This window comes from Apodemus sylvaticus, chromosome 7 (genome assembly GCF_947179515.1).
Source record: "Apodemus sylvaticus chromosome 7, mApoSyl1.1, whole genome shotgun sequence".
Lineage (NCBI taxonomy): Eukaryota > Metazoa > Chordata > Mammalia > Rodentia > Muridae > Apodemus > Apodemus sylvaticus.
In genome coordinates this window covers 83,406,875-83,425,730 of record NC_067478.1, presented here as the reverse complement: position 1 = coordinate 83,425,730, position 18,856 = coordinate 83,406,875, and the positions used below count along the sequence as shown (strand labels likewise).

The following is an 18,856-nucleotide window of genomic DNA, read 5'->3' as shown; positions in this document are numbered from 1 at the left end:
GAAAGGGCCCAGAGCTGTAGCAACATACAGAGTCACTCTTATTACAGGGATGTGCACTATGAGCATCTGACTTAACAAAAAGCAAGAGGCCAGCGGAACTGCAGAGAGGCTCACTAGCTAAGAAAGCCATCTGCTGCTCTTACAGGGGATCTGAGTGCATTCAGTTCCCATAACCCACTTCAGGCAGCTCGCACACAAGTGCCTCCAACTCTAATTCCAGACAACCTTTGACACCCTCTCTGGACCTCACAAGTACTTGTAGTTGCACACACGCCACACACACACACACACATGATCTTAAAAAAGACATCAGCATAGCATAATGGAACACATTACAAGACCCTTCAAAACTTTCCTCAAATTTACAACATATAAAAGAGTGAAAATGTATTTTGTTCTGCTCTAAGCCCTAAGAGTAACCAAAAGGGGGATCCAAAGGTCAGAGTCACCGCCTTCTCAGCCAGTCTGGCCCATGGAAGAGGTGTCTGGGCCAGTCCCAGTGTGGCCTGTCTCTGCACTCAGAGGACACCTGAGGTAAGATCCGATCCTCACCTCTGTAGTTCACCGGTCATCCTACCTGTTGTGAAACATCTTTGTCAGGAGAAAAGCCACTGGCGTGTAAAGCTGCCCAGTGATGCTCAACAGTGGGCCCTGCTCATCCTTACAACCACTTATGGTAGGCTCTACTGCTATGTGGAGACCCCGCTGGGGAAAAAGGAGGTGGGCGTGGTCGAGAACCCAGCCCAAAGTCACAGGCTTAGTTGGGCAGAGAGGGGATTGGGCTCAGGAGTATCTAACGCAAAGGAAATATTTCGTGTGCTCTCATGTCTACGGTTGGAAAAAGCACAGGAAGTTTCTCCCAGTCAACTGTGAGCAAACTGAGCCTGCCCGGCCTGCTCAGCCCTTCCGCCAGTCCAAGCATATCAGCAAAATCCTTCCCACACTGTATTTATAGAAAATTACAGACTCCTAACATGGCTAATTTGCTAACATGCTGGGGGCTTGAGGGAGGGAGACAGGCATGCTGGGACTTTGTTCTCTTGGGCCTTTTCTGAATCGGTGGTTAGCAGGAAAATTATAGATCCCTGGCTCCTAGCTGATCATCTTCTATAGATGGCCATTAACTCTGGGCATGGGGCTGTACGTGCCGGTGTCCTTCAGAGCAGATAAACTTGACGCCATTGGGCTAATTAAAACTTTCAGGATAATCTGTGGCTTATCCGATATTTATAGTACTATACTAGTGATTAGAACTAACGGAGAACCAGTGCATGTCGGCAATTAGGGACCGGAGGGAACAACTGGGTAAAGCCGCAGCTGGGCCACAGCAAAACAGCTAGGGAATTCTGAGTGAGCCCTGAGCTCTCTGTCCAACTTGACTCCTGAAGGAAGGACGGGGCGTGTCTTTTCAGTGAAGGAATGGCAAGATAAGCCCAAGCCCCACCATTTGGAAAATACCAGTGGGAAAATGAAGTCAAACACCTAAGACAGGGTCATGTGACTTTCTGGGTACCCTGGGAGGCAAGGAGCAGAAGCAGCGGACTGGGTGGTGGCAGCAGCAGATTGGGGGCTCCAAGAAGGGAACATGCAGAGCTGAAGGACTGCTCTCCAGGATCAGCTGCTGGGAAAGGCTTCCCAGCTCCTGGATTCTATACAAGGGCAAGGATCAGTGCCACCGCGCCCACCCTCAGAAGCGATCCCCTCGAAGCACGTGAACCGCCCGTGAGCATGGTTATATCCAGGGAGGAGGATCAACGGATACCCTCAGCTCTGGCCTGCAGACAACGGAACAGAACAAACTTGAAGTCCGGATCATCTGGTCAGGCGTGACTATTAGGGTAGGTAAGGGATCCTCTGAAGAGGATAAGCATCAGGAAAGCAGGCCTGAGGGCTTTGGAACATCATCAGCTCCACCCCCTCCCTCCCCACTGAGCTGGGGGAGAGGGACAACCCTTAGGTCCTGCTACCTAAGGAGCCTACCTGGCTGAGAAGCTGCGTCTTGCTTGGCTCTGCAGCAAGCCCAGGGTCGGAACAGGGCTGGACCAGACCCTGCCTGAGGCCGGTGCTGGGCTGGCACTGTGCTTGCTGAGAGGCCCCCTGGCCAGCAGGGGCGGAGGCAGCTCCTGGAGGATGTTCCAGCAGTTCTGGCCCCCAGGCCAATGACCCTGAGTCCCTCTCTGGAGCTCTGATGGCCTTGTGTTCACCCTCACTAGATATCCTGGAAGACTCATTGGCCATGTTACAGACCATGCCGGCGACATCTTTGCATGGAATCTCCTGCAGGTTCTCAGGCAGCCCCAGGCCCTCCAGCCGCCTGGAGATCTTGACCATCTGCAGAATGTGCTGGTAGAATCTCTGGTCCTCGGAGTAGTCTTCGCTCTCGGACTGCTCCTCCGCAGAGCTCATGTGGGACAACTGGGGCACCAGGAAAGGGCAGAAACGCACATCTCTGGGCCCTGGGCCTGACTGGCCCATGACGGGAACAGACCCCTGGGGGTTCTGCAGGTCCCAGGGGAAGTTGTTCACCTCACCCAGGACCTGTGAACCAAGGGGTGAGGCCAGGCTGCTGCCCCCTCCACTACTGTCATCCGAGTCAGCCCCGGGCACGCTAGGCTTCCTATCTTCATTGGGAGGTTCTGGAGATTCAGGTAGATGATGCCTGTCGTCGCTGGCAGGATCCCCTGCAGGGGGCTTTGGAACTGGTTCTGATGCCAGGGTGTCAGGCGGCATCAGCGAGGGTCCCTGTGGTGCATCTTCAGCTGAGGCCTCTGCAGCCTTGGGAGCAGCAGGCTCCGTTTCCTTGCATCTCTCTGGGGTGTCCTTGTGGATAAGCTTGGAGACCTGTCCCCTCCATAGGCCTGGAGACTCCCTCCTCCACCTCTCCCTGCCCAGGTCCCCACCTTCCCCGGGAACTCCCTGCCAGCTGAAGTCTTCCGCTGGGCTGCTCTCGAGTAAAAACAGCTTCTTCTTCCTGGCAGGCAGCGTGTGGTCAGATGAACAAAGGGACAGGGAGGGCTCCTCCTCAGAAGGTGGCAAGGGAACGGGGCTCTGACCTTTGTCCCCTCCAGGACCAGTGCAGTTCAGTGTGGCTAAGCTGTGGTTATTATGGTGCTCCCCTTTCAGCGGCAGGCCCCTGAGAGCCTCCGAAAGCTTAGAGTGAGCAGGGGTCTGGCTCCTGCATTCCGATACATCCTGCCCATTGTGGAGTGGCTCCGGGTTCTGAGCGCCCCCGGCGCCAGGTCTCTGCTGTCTGGTCCTCAATTCCATCTTTTCTATTTCGGGGTCTGAAAACCCCAGGTAGATTTTCTCTGTGGCCTTCTGGGCTGACTCCAGACCCTGCAGGTCTCCTAACTCTGTCTTGCATTGGATCGAAGGCCTGCCTAAGATTTTCTCCACATCAGCAAAGATCTGGTGGGTTCGAGAGGCTTGGCCTTTGGAGAGCGGCTGCAGCTTACCAGGAAGGGCGCCCACTAGGGGCCACGGTGTGTCGCCCAGCATGCACGGGCTCCTCCCTTTCTTAAAAGCCTCATTTCTAGCCTGCACCTCTTGGTCTAGGTCCAGATCAGCAAGCCCAGGTGCTGAGAGAGGGGACAGGCCACGGAGAAAGGAGGAGGAAGGCAGAAGTCCCTGCTCAGGCTGTGGTTCCTGAATGGGTATATAAACATGCAAAGAAAACTAAGACTGACCTTCTGATGTATTCTTGCTGCTCAGCCCAAGACCCGCAGCAGAAAACCTCCCTCCTTAAGGTAAAGCAGAAATCAGGAAGAGAGAGGAAAGACCAAGACTCCTTAGGTTAAATGGAAGGCTGCAGTGTGGCGGGAAAGAGAACCAACCAGGGATCTCAGAGAAGCCCCGTTTGTTTCTGAGCTGGCCACCACAGAGCAGCCGTCTGAAGGTGTCACTAGTCAAAGCTTAGAACCCACAGGCATGTCACTGGCCCCCAAGCTTCCGCTAGTCCTCAGGCTCAGGACTAGCTACTTTTATAAACACCGCATCAAGGACTCCAGAAACCTCCTCTGAGGAAGGGAAGAGAAGAAACTGGGGAAACTCAGTCAAGTGCCTTCGACCACCAGCACAAGCTAACACTGCGTCAAGACATCCAGTCACAGAATCTTGGGGCTACAAGAAAGCCCTCAGGCAATCAACACCCTCTGCAAATAGCCAACCAGGAGCACACATTTCCAAAGGGCCTGACCACTGGACAAAACACATGCTTAAGGTGCCTAACCTGAACCCTAAAAATCCCACTGAGGACCTGGTCCAGAACTCCTCTTTTCCTGCAACTACAACAAGAAGTTCCTGGGACTCACACACACAGAGCCATGTCTGTCACCCAAGCTCACCTCGAGTCAGGTTGGAGCCAAAATATCATTTCGGATTAGCCTGGGCTAATGAAAAGCCCACCACCACCTTCTGCTTTTCAAATACATGAGAGTATCGGAAAACTCCAAGATGATATTTGGAAAGCACTGTCTTCATCTTTCTGTGGGATCAGGCGTCTCACCCCGTTCCTCAGAACAGTGCGTGCATAGAGCTGGGGGTGGCAAAGGGATGCAGAGCCGCAACAGAGCACGAACAGGATGGAGTGAAAGGCTTAACAACTGCTCAAGGCCACAACTGAGGCCTCAGGGAAGAAAGAGGGGCTGGGAATGGGGCTCACCGGCAGAACACCTGCCTAGCACGTGTGTGGTCCTAGGGATCCGCAACATGGGGATGGATGAACAGACACACACACATACACACGCACATGCACGCACGCATGCACGCACGCACGCACGCACACACACGCACACACACACACTCCAGGTGGGATACAAAATTGAAAAAAACCAAAAAGGACAAAACAACTGGAGCACTAAGAGTTAGGAGAGTCTTCCCAGTGCTCCCCACAGGGCTGAAATCAGCTGCTTCCTCAGGCTGCCAGCCCCGAGCCTGCATGGCGGGAACAAAGTCTATATTCTCAACCATGAGGCCTCACAAGGCTCTCGCTCAGCTCCTCCTGAAGTGAGGGTGACAACTTCCACCTACCATGCTCAGACACGCTGAGGGCAAAGCCCTAAGAACTCAGTAAAAGAGCTACTGGAGACCAAGCAATGACGACGCCTCTGCTGCTGTCCCCTCCTCTGCTTCCTCCTCTTCTTTCTCCTCCTCCTCCCCTCCTTCTTTCCCCCTCCTCCTCCAAGGACACCGGCCACAGAGACCACCAATGATGTCAACTGAGCCAACAGCATATATGCATCAATCACAGGCTGCCCGCAAACACTCCAGCCTCAGCCTTCCAAGTACTAGTCCTGCAGGCATATGCCACAAATCCCAGATTTTTTTAGGAAAAAAAAAATTGAAAGCACTAGTGTTCCGGGACAGTTTTAAGATAATGGCAGATAAGAGTCCGAGGCCAACGGCCAACTCAATGGTTCCTGTCTCTGTTCCTCACTCTTCCAGAGTGACAAATGCCACCACTTCTCCAATCAAATATAAGAAACGGTCCTTGCCCTGCTGAGCTCACACTCAATAATACTGTCAGGTAACTCAAGCTTCTCAGGGAAAGAGAAAAAATTATCTACAGAAGTAACAACTACCAGAGGCTGAAAGGAAAATCTTTGAGGTAAAATGAGATAATGTCCTGCCAAGACTTCATTGTTTTACCCCCCTGACACCTCCCCCCGAACACCACCCCCACGGGTCCCCTGGGTCCCCCTGGGTCCCCTGCGTCCCCCTGTGTCCCTAGACCTCTTTGGGCTGCAGCCCTGGGTAAGAGGCCACCTCAGGCTAACTCACCAGAGGACTTTTGGAGGTTTCTTTGTCCTTCTTATTTTTCTTTTCCTTTTTCTTTTTCTTGTCTTTCTTCTTAATGGCCCCGGGAGCCGACCACCTCTCCCGCTCTTGGATGACCAACTTCCGATAGTGCTCGTCACACGGATGGTCCCAGATGGACTGCCCAGTGTCAAAGTTGAAATAGTAAAGGTCACCTGTGATGTTCTGGCTAGGGGTGAGAGAGTTGGGAAGTCAGTCCCTTCTAAGACCCAGCAAGAACAAAATTCATTAAGAAAGAACGAATATTGGGATTTATAAACTAACTTATAGCAGTGAATAGTTGTTTTTTAAAGTGTGCTAAACATCAAATTTGACACTGAAGAAGAGACAAATAAAGGATTGAAAAATAAACCTAGGAAATTACCCGAATATAACATGGGAGATGAGATGTTGTTTTCTATAGGAGAAATAAAGATGTGGCGCATAAGACAAGGACATTTAAAGCTACAACTACAGCTGGCTTTCTTTTTCCTTTCTTCCTTCATTTTATTTATTTATTTTCTAATACAAGCAACAAACTTCGGAAAGATTACTCAAGGAAAAGAGATACCTGAAAAATAAGCTAATTGATTTTTTTTCTTTTTTTGGTTTTTTTTCGAGACAGGGTTTCTCTGTATAGCCCTGGCCTCGAACTCAGAAATCCGCCTGCCTCTGGATTTTTTTTTTTTAAATGGGACTGGGCAGATGGCTCAGCAAGAGCACTGACTGCTCTTCCTAGTTCCAGAGGAACTAGGTTTGCTACCCAGCAGCACCTATGTGGTGGCTCACAATGCAGGAAGTCTCCAGTTCCATCCCCTGCCCCCAACACATCATCAACATAATGTTAAGTCTTTAACTGGGGCTGGAGAGCCTGCTCAGTGGTTAAGAGCACTGGCCGCCCTTAGAGAAGATCAGGGCTCAGTTCCCAGAACCCAAACAGCAGTTCAGAGCTGCATGTAACTCCAGTTCCAGGTCCCTGACACCCTCTTCCAACCGTCTCGAGCATCTGCATCCACGGTGTACAGACAGACAGGCAGACGCACATATACATATGGATCATTTTTTTAAAGTATGCTTCTCTACACAGTATCACAGGCACAGTCTTCGAAACAGTACTTTCTGGTCTGAGACGGGGAGGTGGTCAACCTCTCTGATCTCCGCACTCAGGATGAGGAAGGCGGAGAACCAGATTCAAAGTCATCATATTTTTCTATTTGAGGCCAACTTAGTTTACAAAGTCAGTCCGGGACACATGGAGAGACTCATCCATCTAAAGGACAAAGCAAGGGGAAAACTGGCCTGAACACTCTTATACCCACCGAGGGCAAGAATGAGAAAGAGCCTTATGTGGAACTCCCTATGGAAACCAGGCTTGGCTGGGCTCGAACTCACAGCAATCCTCCTGCCTTTGTCCCTTGTTTTTGTACACTTATCCACACACAGCTTTATTTCTATTTTTAGAAAGGGAGTTAAAGTTAAAATTTTTCCCACAAAGAAGTTACCAGATTATGGCAATAGTAAATTCTACTGAATATTTAAAGCAGAAACAACAGCAATCCTTGTTCAGCAAACTTGCCTACAAACCTGAGGAGGACAAAAATTTCATTCTGTGAGGACAATGACAACATGGCAGAAACAAGATAAAGACATTATGAGAAAATGATACTATAGACCACTTTCCCCCATGAACACAGATGCAATACAGCTTAATGTGATTTTAGGAAATCAAATCCCATAAAATATAAACAGGATCATACATCATGACCAAGTGGAGTTAGTCCAGGAATGACTTTTTTTTTTCAATGTTTGAAAATCGGGGTCAGAGGGACTGCTCAGCTGGTGAAGGTGCCAAGGGACTGAGTTCTCTTCCAGGAGCCCACGAGGCAGACAGAGAAAACCAACTCCCACAAGTCATCCTCTGACCTCCATACTTACAAGTGCTGGGGTATGCCCACACCCACAAGCATAAGTAAATAAATAGATAGGTAGGTAGATAAATATACAAACTATACAAACATAAACGCAATTAAAAATTAATTGATAGCCAGGCGGTGCTGGCACACACCTTTAATCCCAGCACTTGGGAGGCAGAGGCAGGCAAATTTCTGGAGTTGGAGGCCAGCCTGGTATACAGAGTGAGTTCCAGGACAGCCAGGGCTACACAGAGAAACCCTGTCTCAAAAAAAAAAAAAATTAATTGATAAAAGTACTTGAAAATCAATCAATAAATTTGACTCTCAGAAAAGACTGAAAAAGAAAAACTGACAATCTCGTCAACAGATGCAGAAAAGCACTGGATCAGACCCATCTACCCCTTCTCCAAGGCCCAGCCAGCCACAGAAGGAATCTCCCTGATGAAGGTCATTTACAGGAAACCCACAGCCAACAGCTACCTGATAAAGCAAAGACATCCATAGTCACTACCTCTGCTCAATGGTGCTGACGGCACCGGTCACTAGGCAGCCAGATTAGAAAGGAGGAGGCAAGAATGCCTTTATTCCTAGGAGTCAGAATCGCTTCTGTAGAAACTGCTATAGAATCTTAAAATAAGTAAATAAATAAATAAGCTACTCGGCCTGACATAATTGATTTTAGCAAGGTTGTACAGTACAAGATCAATATACAGAAACCAATTTTACTTCTCCATAAAAGCAACAAACAATTGGAGGCTGAAAATACAGCACTTACGGAATCATCAAATATGAGGTACTTAGGGATAAGTCTGATAAAGAGAGTCAAGGCATGTACACAAAGGCTATTAAACATTTCTTAGCGATATTAAAGGAAACCTTAATAAGCGGAAATAGACATTGTTCATGGGCTGGAAGATTCGATATCATTTAAGATACCTATTCCCCCAAAACTGATTTATGTGCAGCCCCAACCCAAATAGTAAAGTGACCAGAGAGTGCTTCAATTCACAAGGAAACGCAAAGAGCTTAGACTGAGACCTCGAAAACGGGAACAAGAGGCCAGAGAGGCGGCTCAGCATTATGAGCACTGGCCCCTTTTCAGAGGACACGGGTTCAATTCCCAGCATCCACATGGTGGCTAACATCCATCTATAACTCTAGTCCCAAGGGATCTAAGGCCCTTTTCCGCCTCCTGAGGCACCAAGTATGTATGTGGTACACAGCCATAAATGCATGCGTAGTATCCATAAACATTAAATAACTAAGACTATTAAGAAGAAGAAAATTGAAACAAGATTGGAACATCTGAAAGATTTCAAAGATTTACCCTGAAAGATTTCAAGACTTATTACAAAGCTGTGTGCTCAGGAGAGAAGGGCATTATGCATATGATTACATCAGCGGCAGGGAGCAGAGAATACAGAAACTGATTGTGTTTTTTAATATCTATGGGTGTTTTGTCTGCGTGTATGTTGTGCACCACATGTGTGCCTGGTGCCCTTAGGGGCCAGAGGGAACATAGAATCCCCTGGAACTAGCGTTACAGACCACTGTGAGCCACCACATGGGTGCTGGGAATCAAACCTGGGTCCTCTGGAAGAACAGCCGGTGCTCTTAACCACCTAGCCATCTCTCTAAGCCTCCAAACAGACTCCCTTGTGCATAGTTACTCTCAAAAACATCTAAATGCTCTTTAGTATAAGTGGCCTTTTTTATTTGTTTGGGTTTTCGGTTTGTTTTTGTTTTTGTTTTTTTACAATGTGGTACACTTGAAGTGGCGACACACACAGTTCAGTTACAGAGTGCTTGGGTAGCATGCACAAGGCTCTCATTCACACACACACACATATACACACACATAATGTGACAGGTCTAGTATGAGAAAGTACACAACTGATAAAATAAAAAGATAAGGCAATGAAACTATAGTTTTAACATCAACTTGCCACAACCTAGAGTCACCCAGGGGTACAGTCTCGATTGAGAGATTTTCTAGATCTGGTTGGGTGACGGGCATGTCTGGAGGAGATTGTATTGTTAACTGGCACAGTCCATTATGGGTAGCATTATTTGCCGATTTGGTGTCTGAGACTGTTTTTAAGAGTAAAAATAGATCACGGTAATACATGCCTTTAATCCCAGCACTCTGGAAGACAGAGGCTGTGAGTTCAAGGACAGTCTGTTGTGCACAGGGAGTTCTAAACTAGCCACAACTACAAAGTGAGACCTTGTCTCAAAAAAAAAAAAAAAGAAAGAAAAGAAAAGAAAAGAAAAAAGAAAAGAAGAAAGCAGAGAGGATGGCAAGCCACACAGATACATCTCTTTCTCTGTGTTTGACTCAAGCTCTTGCCCTTGGACTTCTCAACACAGTGGAGACAGACTGTAACCTAGAATTGTAAGCTAAAATAGCTCCTTCCTCCCCTAAGTTACTTTTGGTTAAGGTATTTTATCACAGCAACAGAGATGAAATTATTACAGGCAGATAAATCAAGCACAGTGGCACATGCCTATAATCCCAGCATTCAGGAGGTGGACAAAGGAGGATCACAAGTTCACAGCCGGCCTAGGCTACATAGCACAACTTTGTCTTAAAACAAACAGATCAGGTTCACACCTATAATCCCAGCATGTGTAATAGGGTCAGGAGCTCTGGCCAGCCTGGCTACAATATAAGGTGAAGGCCAACCAGAGACCTGTGAGGCCTCATCTCAGCAGAGAAAGAGAGAGAGAGAGAGAGAGAGAGAGAGAGAGAGAGAGAGTGAGAGAGATATTATACCTGTAATCCAAGAACCCAATCCAGAAGACTGAGGCAGGCAGAAGGATCACAAGTTTAAGGCCAGCCTGGGTTACATAACAAGACTCTATCTCAAAAGAAAAAGGGAGAGACATACATATTATACTGACATAGAACAGTGCACATGATGGTATAATGTAACAGTTATGATTAAAATAATAAGTCCACAAATAGGGTGTGTGTGTGTGTGTGTGTGTGTGTGTGTGTGTGTGTTTTAAAAGTTCTAGAAGGAATTTACCAAATGACAATAATCACACTTGGGAAAGAGAATAGAGTAAAAGATGATATGTACAAATAACTTTTTTAAAGAATATATATTTTATGTATATGAGTACACTGTAGCTCTCTTCAGACACACCAGAAGAGAGCATTGGATCCCATTACAGATGGTTGTGAGCCACCATGTGGTTGCTGGGAATTGAACTCAGGACCACTGGAAGAGCAGTCAGTGTTCTTAACCACTGAGTCATCTCTCCAGTCCTACAAATAACTTTTAATGACTTACGTTATTTCAGAAAATGAAAAATAGCTCATGTCCTCCCTACAGGACAAGACAGTGTCAGCTACACTCGCAGGTACAAGCAGGCAGCTGGCACAGGGCCTGGCACGCATCTGGCCCTAAGCCAGACAGCTCTCCCACCCCTATCAGAGAGGGCACCGGCACAAAACAGAAAGTGCTAGCTTCCAAACACAAGCTTGAGTCTCAGCACCGGGAATACTGTCGGAAGCGCTAACAGATTTCCTAGAAAAAGATGCGAAACTGGAGCTGGTCCAAGGAGAGGCAGCCAAAAGACCAACGGAACAAGGAGCCTGCCGAGTGCGGGAAGCTGAAAAGAGCCTGTGCCTCCAGCTGAGGAGAGGCAGGTGGGTAGGCGCAGCCATTCTGAAGTTCAGTCAACCCGTTAAATGGCTTGGGTAAGAAAGGGGCAATTACCTAGGCCACCAAATGGGCTCCGCCCATGATGAGAGAGGAAGTAAGGTAGAGGATGGAGCAGATACTGAACAGTGTCCCTGAGTGGAGATGACACTATCCTCAGGGCCAGGGAGGTGGCAGCAGCGACTGTGGCTTATTTCAGCCCCAGAGCCCCAGGGCACTGTTTTCTCACTATAAACCTCTGTGTGGGGAAATGGCTCAAATAAAGCACCTGTCATGCAAACATTAAAAAAAAAAAAAAAAAAGAAGAAGAAGAAGAAGAAGAAGCAGAGGACTGGAGAGATGGCCCAGGAGTTAAAATTGTGTACTGCTTTGGCAGAGGACCTGATTTCAGTTCCCAGTATCCATATCAGGCCGCTCACAACCTACTGTAACTCTAGCACCAGGGGATGCAGCGCCCTCTTCTGGCCTCTATGGGCAAGTGCACTCACATGCACATACTCTCACACATACACTTAATGTCTTAGTTTAAGGTTACTGTTGCTATGATGAAACACTAAGACCAAAAGCAACTTGGGAAGCAAAGGGTTTATGTGGCTTACATATCCCAAGTCACAGTCCACTGAAGAAAGCTAAGGCAGGAACTCAAGCAGAATGAGAACCTGGAGGCAGGAGCTGATTCAGAGGCCATGGAGAAGTATTGTTTACACCTTATGGCTTACTCTTTATGGCTTGCTCAGTCTGCTATAAGAAAATAAAACACTAAGGGCTGGAGAGATGACTCAGTGGTTAAGAGCACCGACTGCTCTTCCAAAGGTCTTGAGTTCAAATCCCAGCAACCACATTGTGGCTTACAACCATCTGTGATGAGATCTGACTCCCTCTTCTGGAGTGTCTGAAGATAGCTACAGTGTATGCACATATAATAAATAAATAAATCTTTAAAAAAAAAAAAAGAAAGAAAGAAAAAAAGAAAAGAAAAGAAAACACTAGACCACCAGTGTGCAGTGGCATCACCCACAATGGGCTGGGCCCTCCCCCATCACTAATTAAGAAAATGCCCTCCTGGTTTACCTACAGCCCTATCTTACGGAGGCATCATCTCCATTGAGGTTCCTTCCTCTTGGATAACTCTAGCTCGTGTAAGGATGACAAAAAACTAGCCAGCACCACAATTAAAAATAAATCTAAAAAACAGAAATAACAACAACAACAACAACAAAGGAAGGCTGGAGAGATGACTCAGCAGTTAAAAGCACTTGCTGCTCTGTCAAAAGTCTGGGGTTTATTTCCCAATATCTACGTGGTAGCTCACAACAGTCTCTAACCACAATCCCAAGGATCTGATGTCTTCTTCCGGCTTCTATGGGCACCAAGCACATACACGGTGCACACATATATATGCAGAGAAACATTCACACACTTCAAAACAAAATAAGACAGGCAAGGCAGCACATATCTGATCTACACACACGAACACATGTATTCTCACACACACACACACAAACACACACACACACACACTCCTACATTCCAAAGTTACGTCCCTCTGACAGGCCAGGTTAGGGAGCCCCTGTGATGACTTACCATGGTTTCCAGCCCTTGGGCAATGGGGCCTCGATACCCTCTCTTGCCAGCCACATCAGTTCTGGCTCCTTGACGGGGTCGATACCAATCACTCTGGCAAAGTCAAGGATTTCTGCAAGAGAGAAGGAGGGGAAAAGAGGGGGCAGGGGGGTAAGACAGAGAAGGATGGAGATGGGTGGAAGGAAGCGAAATTCAGACAATTCTATTCTGAATTTTCCTTTTTCTCTCCAAGTTATCCTCAGTGATAAAATATAATATCTCTAAATGTAAATGATAGACATATAAAACTAAAGCCAGATGTGGTGGTGCACATCCAAAATCCCAGCACCTGGGAAGCAGAAGCAGGAGGATCGGGAGTTCAAGGTAATCCTCAACTCCCCACTGAGTTAGAGGCCGGCTGGGCTACTTGTTTAACCATCTTGTTAAACAAACAAACGAACAAACCATACAGAACGGGTTTCCTTACATCCCAATTTATAAGAGCCATCGGAATCAAGCCAGGCTACCTCTAAACTCCCACCAATATAATCTGAAGCCACAGTTTAACAGAGGGGGTGAGGAATGAAACCAAGACTTCACAGTGGGCAGGCCTCAGGAAGGACCCAAAGCCACAGCCGGAACCATCCAGGATGAGGGCAGCCTCAGTAGCAGATAAACTAACTCCAGAGAGACTCACAAGAGCTGGTCCCTGATGCACTTGGCCCTTAAGCAAGTTCCATCAGCTACAAATGACTGAGCTCTCTAAGGACCTTGCAAACACGCAGAACATGGAAGGACAGCGTGTGTTGTGATGGCAGCACGTACCATGTGTCACTGCAGCAGACAGAGGCAGTGTCTAGTTCTCTGAGGGACAGGCAGGCACCCAGCTGAGAGAGCAGATGACACTCGGTGGCCTCCTCCCCATCTAGTGAACCCCTCTTCCTACAGGCGACCGCCTCGTACTCAATTGTAGTTTATATTCTGGACTGTACTTCTGCTCTGCTCTCAGAATCAGACAGTTGGAGAGCCCTTTGCCAGAGAGCTGGAGGACAGAAGAGACCTACGCACTATGCTAAGAGCAATCTCATCTTTGGGGAAAAGGATAGGTGGTGATACGTCCACCGGAACATGTCCCTGGTGGCCACAGGAATAAATACCCAGGCTTGAGCTAGTCCAAGCTAAGCAGGTACGGCCAATATGTCATCTCTGTGGAGAAACAGAGGGTGGCACACTGGGGACTAGGAAATAACACTTTTTCTAAAGAGCCTGCTTACGCTTAACTGGCCAGGGAGTAACTTATTGAATAGTTTCACCTGTTTTAGTTCTTTGAGACGGGGTCTCACTTAGAATGTTCTACGTGGCACATGGCTCAGGCAAGACTTAAGCTTACAAACATCCTGCCTCAGCCTCCCAAGTACTTTTTTTTTTTTTTTTGGTTTTTTTGGATTTTTTTTTTTTTTTTTCCGAGACAGGGTTTCTCTATATAGCCCTGGCTGTCCTGGAACTCACTCTGTAGACCAGGCTGGCCTCAAACTCAGAGATCCACCTGCCTCTGCCTCCCAGAGTGCTAGGATTACAGGCGTGCACCACCATGGCCCGGCTCCAAGTACTTATTACTTGGCTCCAAGGTGTATGCCACCAAGCACAGCTTCTCAGTGACCACCTCCTATGAAGGGGTTACTCAGAACCATGAAAAAAAAAAGAGAGAGAGAGAAAATATTCACTGTTGTAACAGCAAAGAAGAAAATATAAACACACAGGCTGGAGAGCTGGCTAACTGGCTTTAACCCTGGATTCCCCTTGCAGAAGACCAGAGTTCAGTTCCCACCATCCCTGTTGGATGGCTCAATACCAGCTGTAACTGCAGCCCCAGAATGCCTCTGGCCTCTGCAGCTATCTGCAGTCATGTGCGTGTGTGTGTGTGTGTGTGTGTGTGTATGCGCGCGCGTGCATGCCACACACATACACACATTTATACACAAATTAAAATGAATCTCTAAGAAAACATAAATACATACAAAGAATCCTTGCTCTTAAAACTACAGTGGAGTGAACATCAAGATGGAGAGTATGGCCGTGGAAACCCTCTAGGAAATGGGGACACTAAACTAAAGAGCCAGCGCAGTGAGCCTGGGACAAGACACGGCTTAGCGCATCTGGGCACTGCCAGAAACCAGCACGCCTGCACAGCTCAACCGGCAAGGTAGGAGGGCCAGGTCACAAAGAACCCTGGAATCTTACCAAGGGTACTGAATACGTGGAAGGGCATTGGCTCCAGCCTGGACATGATCCATTTCTCCCTGTGTCCACTGCTACTCGGTAGGACACAGACAACGCAGGAACACAGAGCTAAGCAGGAAGCCGAGGCAGAGACTCTGTGGCTCAGACTAGACATCGGAAGAAGAGTTTTTATAATACATGCCTAGGAAAACCTTTCCGCAAACCAAGCGAGGTAGCGATGCCTGTACCCCCCGATGCTCCAGAAGCTGAGGCCACAGGATCACTGCCAGGCTCAGGCCAGCCTGACCTACATGGCAAGACCCTGTCTAAAAAATAAAAATAAATAAATAAGTCCCAGCGCTCAGGACACGGAAGAGGTAGGAGGATCTCTGTGAATTCTAGGTCAGCCTGGTCTACACAGCAAGTTCCAGGGCAGCCAGGCGAGCAGAATGGGAGGGAAATCAAGCACCCTTTCCCCAAAACTCTTGGGACCAGACATGTTAAAGATTTCAATTCCTTTCTGGTTTTTGGAGTATTTGCATAGACTTTATGGGTCGAGAATCTCCTCATCGAAATGTCTCATCTAAGCTGGGCGGTGGTGGCGCACGCCTGTAATCCCAGCATTCTGGGAGGCAGAGGCAGGCGGATTTCTGAGTTCGAGGCCAGCCTGGTCTACAGAATGAGTTCCAGGACAGCCAGGGCTATACAGAGAAACCCTATATAACCAAATCCAAAAAAACAAATCCGAGGGGAAAAAAAAAAAAGAAATGTCTCATCTAAAAGGCAGATTTGGGGCATTTTGCATCTTGGAAGAGGTGAGAGATACACATCTTCAATTCCAGAAACAATGAAGCAATGCATGGGGTTCCACTTAGGAGATGGGGGCCAAGGAATCGGAGTTCGAGACCAACACGGGCTACATAGTGAGGCTGAGGCCAGCCAGGCTTAAGAGGAGAAAGGGAAGAAAGGAAGAAAGGAAGGAAGGGAGGGAGGGAGGGAGGGAAGGAGGGAAGAAAGGAAGGGAGGGAGAGAGGAAGGAAGGAAGGGGAAAATAAAGAAAAGGAAAATGCATACACAGAGAGAGTGGCGGAGAGAGAAAGGGGGAGAGGGAGAGAAAGTGAGAGAGCTTAAGGTACAAATTCAGAGTCTGCCAAGGAAAGAAAGAAAGAAAGAAAGAAAGAAAGAAAGAAAGAAAGAAAGAAAGAAAGAAAGAAAGAAAGAAAGAAAGAAAGAAAGAAAGAAAGAAAGAAAGAAAGAAAGAAAGAAAGAAAGGAAGGAAGGAAGGAAGGAAGGAAGGAAGGAAGGAAGGAAGGAAGGAAGGAAGGAAGGAAGGAAGGAAGGAAGGAAGGAAGGAAGGAAGGAAAAAAGGAAGGAAGGAAGGAAGGAAGGAAGGAAGGAAAAAAGGAAGGAAGGAAGGAAGGAAGGAAGGAAGGAAGGAAGGAAGGAGAAAGAAAGAGAGAGAGAGAGAAAGAGAGGGGGGGAAAGGGAAAGGGAAGGAAAGAAGGTTTGCAGTCAGTTGGTAGGATGGGTTGTAAGGACATTTGTTTGCATCCAAGCCTAATGCTCGGAGTCCCACCCTGGAGCCCACATGGTAGAAGAAGAGAATGGACTCCTGCAAATTGTTCTCTGACCTTCACACACATGCTACGCACGCACGCACACACACACGGGATAAATAAATGTAAAAACCAAAGAAAATCTGAAGTCATTCAAGGGCAGCACAAAAAGACACATAGATGAGGATATGAAAAGCCACAAGTATGACAGTCCCTTCTGAATCAATGCGATGCTCATCACGACACCCCCAGGTACCTACCAACAGTCCTCCCAGACACTGCCCTACCCAGAGCGTGACAGATAATTCTAAAGTCATAGGCCACTCACACAAACAAGATGGCTGAGGAAACTGGAAAGGGCAACAAGGGCTTCAGTCCTACTCAGCATTAGAATCTGATGCACCTCGGTAATCAGAGTGACACCGGCACATGACCAGAACAGTCCGGTGGGAGAGAGGAGACACACCCAGATGCCCGGAACACTAGCTGGGCCTGCAGGGAGATAAGCTAGCCCATCGATGGTGTAGGAACTAAAATAAACTGGAATATGAGAGAAAGCAGCTCTACTTTTGGTGGAGAAGGCTTTTCTAACCATGATACGCACATAACTCAGAGACCAGTCACCAACAGACGGACAGACAACAGAAATGTACAAACTATAGACTACAGGAATGGCTCAAGAGCACTGACTGCTCCTCCAGAAAACCCAGGATCACTTCCCAGCACCCACATGGAGGACCACAACTGTCTGTAACTCCAGTTTGAGGGCATCCAGGACCCTCTTCTGGTCTCTGTGGGTACCGGAGGCACACAGGGTATGCAGACATACGTGGGGCTGAGCACACAGCTCCGTGGTACGGTGTGTCCTGGATGCCTGGGTTCAATGTCTTAGGCAAAGAATGAACAATAAAAGCACAGCTGGGTGGTAACTCAGATCTGATCCCAGCACCTGAGACTCTGAAGCAGGAGGATTGCTATGAATTGGATCTCACAAAGGGACGTGGGAGTGGGGGCAGCAGGATAGTTCAGAGGTAAAGATGTTTGCCACCAGTCCTGAAGGTCTGATCTAGTAATCCACACAGTGGAAGGAGAAAGCCCAAGACTCACACACAAGAAGGGAGAATTCTCACAAAGGGTCCTCCGACCTCCACATGTGCACTGTGGTGTGCACACCATGCCACCCTCCAGTACACAGGTGTTTAGAAACTAGCTGACAAATAAAAATAAAAAATATATACTGTTTTAAAACCTCTACATGGCAACAGGAAAACACATTACGCTATTAGCAAATTGCAAGGTCTAAAGTGGGGCCCCTGGTCTCCCCAGGGGCATGTGTTCTTACCCTTCTCTGCCAGGTCCACAAACCACCTGGGGGGGGGGGCACCACTTGGGTCCAGGTCCACAACTCTTCAGAATGTCAAAGCAAATTTCAGTCCACAAACCCAATCCACGAACCGCAGAGCACACACAGACAGCTGGGCAGCCCAGCTGTTACCCTTCACAGGATGTGGAACTACAGGGACAAGGACCTCCCTTAACCTCTCTGACAGACAGGGACAAGGCCAGGGCCTGGCCCAAGGAGGTACTGTGGGGTTGCTTTTTGGTTTTTTGTTGTTGCTGCTTGAGACAGGACCTAACAGTAGAGCACTGGCTGGTGGGGAACTCAGAGGTCTGCCTCTGCCTCCCATGTGCTGGGGTTAAAGGTAAAGACATGACCCACCACCATACTCAGCTTGCAGTGGGGTTTGAGGGGGAAAGAAATACAAAGGGTTGTTTTCTTTTCTTTTCTTTTCTTTTCTTCTTCTTCCTTTTTTTTTTTTTTTGAGACAGGGTTTCTCTGTGTAGCCATGGCTGTCCTGGAACTTACTCTGTAGACCAGGCTGGCCTTGAACTCAGAAATCCGCCTGCCTCTGCCTCCCAAGTGCTGGGATTAAAGGTCTGTGCTATCACCACCAGGCTACAAAGTTTTTAAAACAGAGAAAAAAGTAACATAAATAGATAATGCTACTTTTCTCCTTTTTTCCATTTTAAGAAAGCACCTTAAACCCACAGCCCAGTGACTTCAAATCCTCCCTGTTGCCCCCCCACTACTACACTACCACACCTGGATTTAAGAGACACAATCACTAACCAGGAGTTC

General features: G+C 47.9%; 1 protein-coding gene across 9 annotated transcripts in view; it reads right to left on the bottom strand.

Moving 5' to 3' along the window:
- Positions 1-18,856, bottom strand: part of Cep164 (centrosomal protein 164) — a 63,264-nt gene that overhangs the window by 37,533 nt on the left and 6,875 nt on the right. For 6 of the 9 annotated variants that reach the window (XM_052188445.1, XM_052188447.1, XM_052188449.1 and 3 more), the window contains exons 3-5: positions 12,962-13,073; positions 5,779-5,983; positions 1,981-3,645 (exon numbers count right to left, since the gene is read on the bottom strand). In XM_052188445.1, the coding sequence (XP_052044405.1) occupies positions 1,981-3,645; positions 5,779-5,983; positions 12,962-13,073 (1,982 nt within the window). The remainder of the gene's footprint in view (positions 1-1,980; positions 3,646-5,778; positions 5,984-12,961; positions 13,074-18,856) is intronic. The other 3 variants (XM_052188451.1, XM_052188453.1, XM_052188452.1) reach the window with 1 other exon arrangement.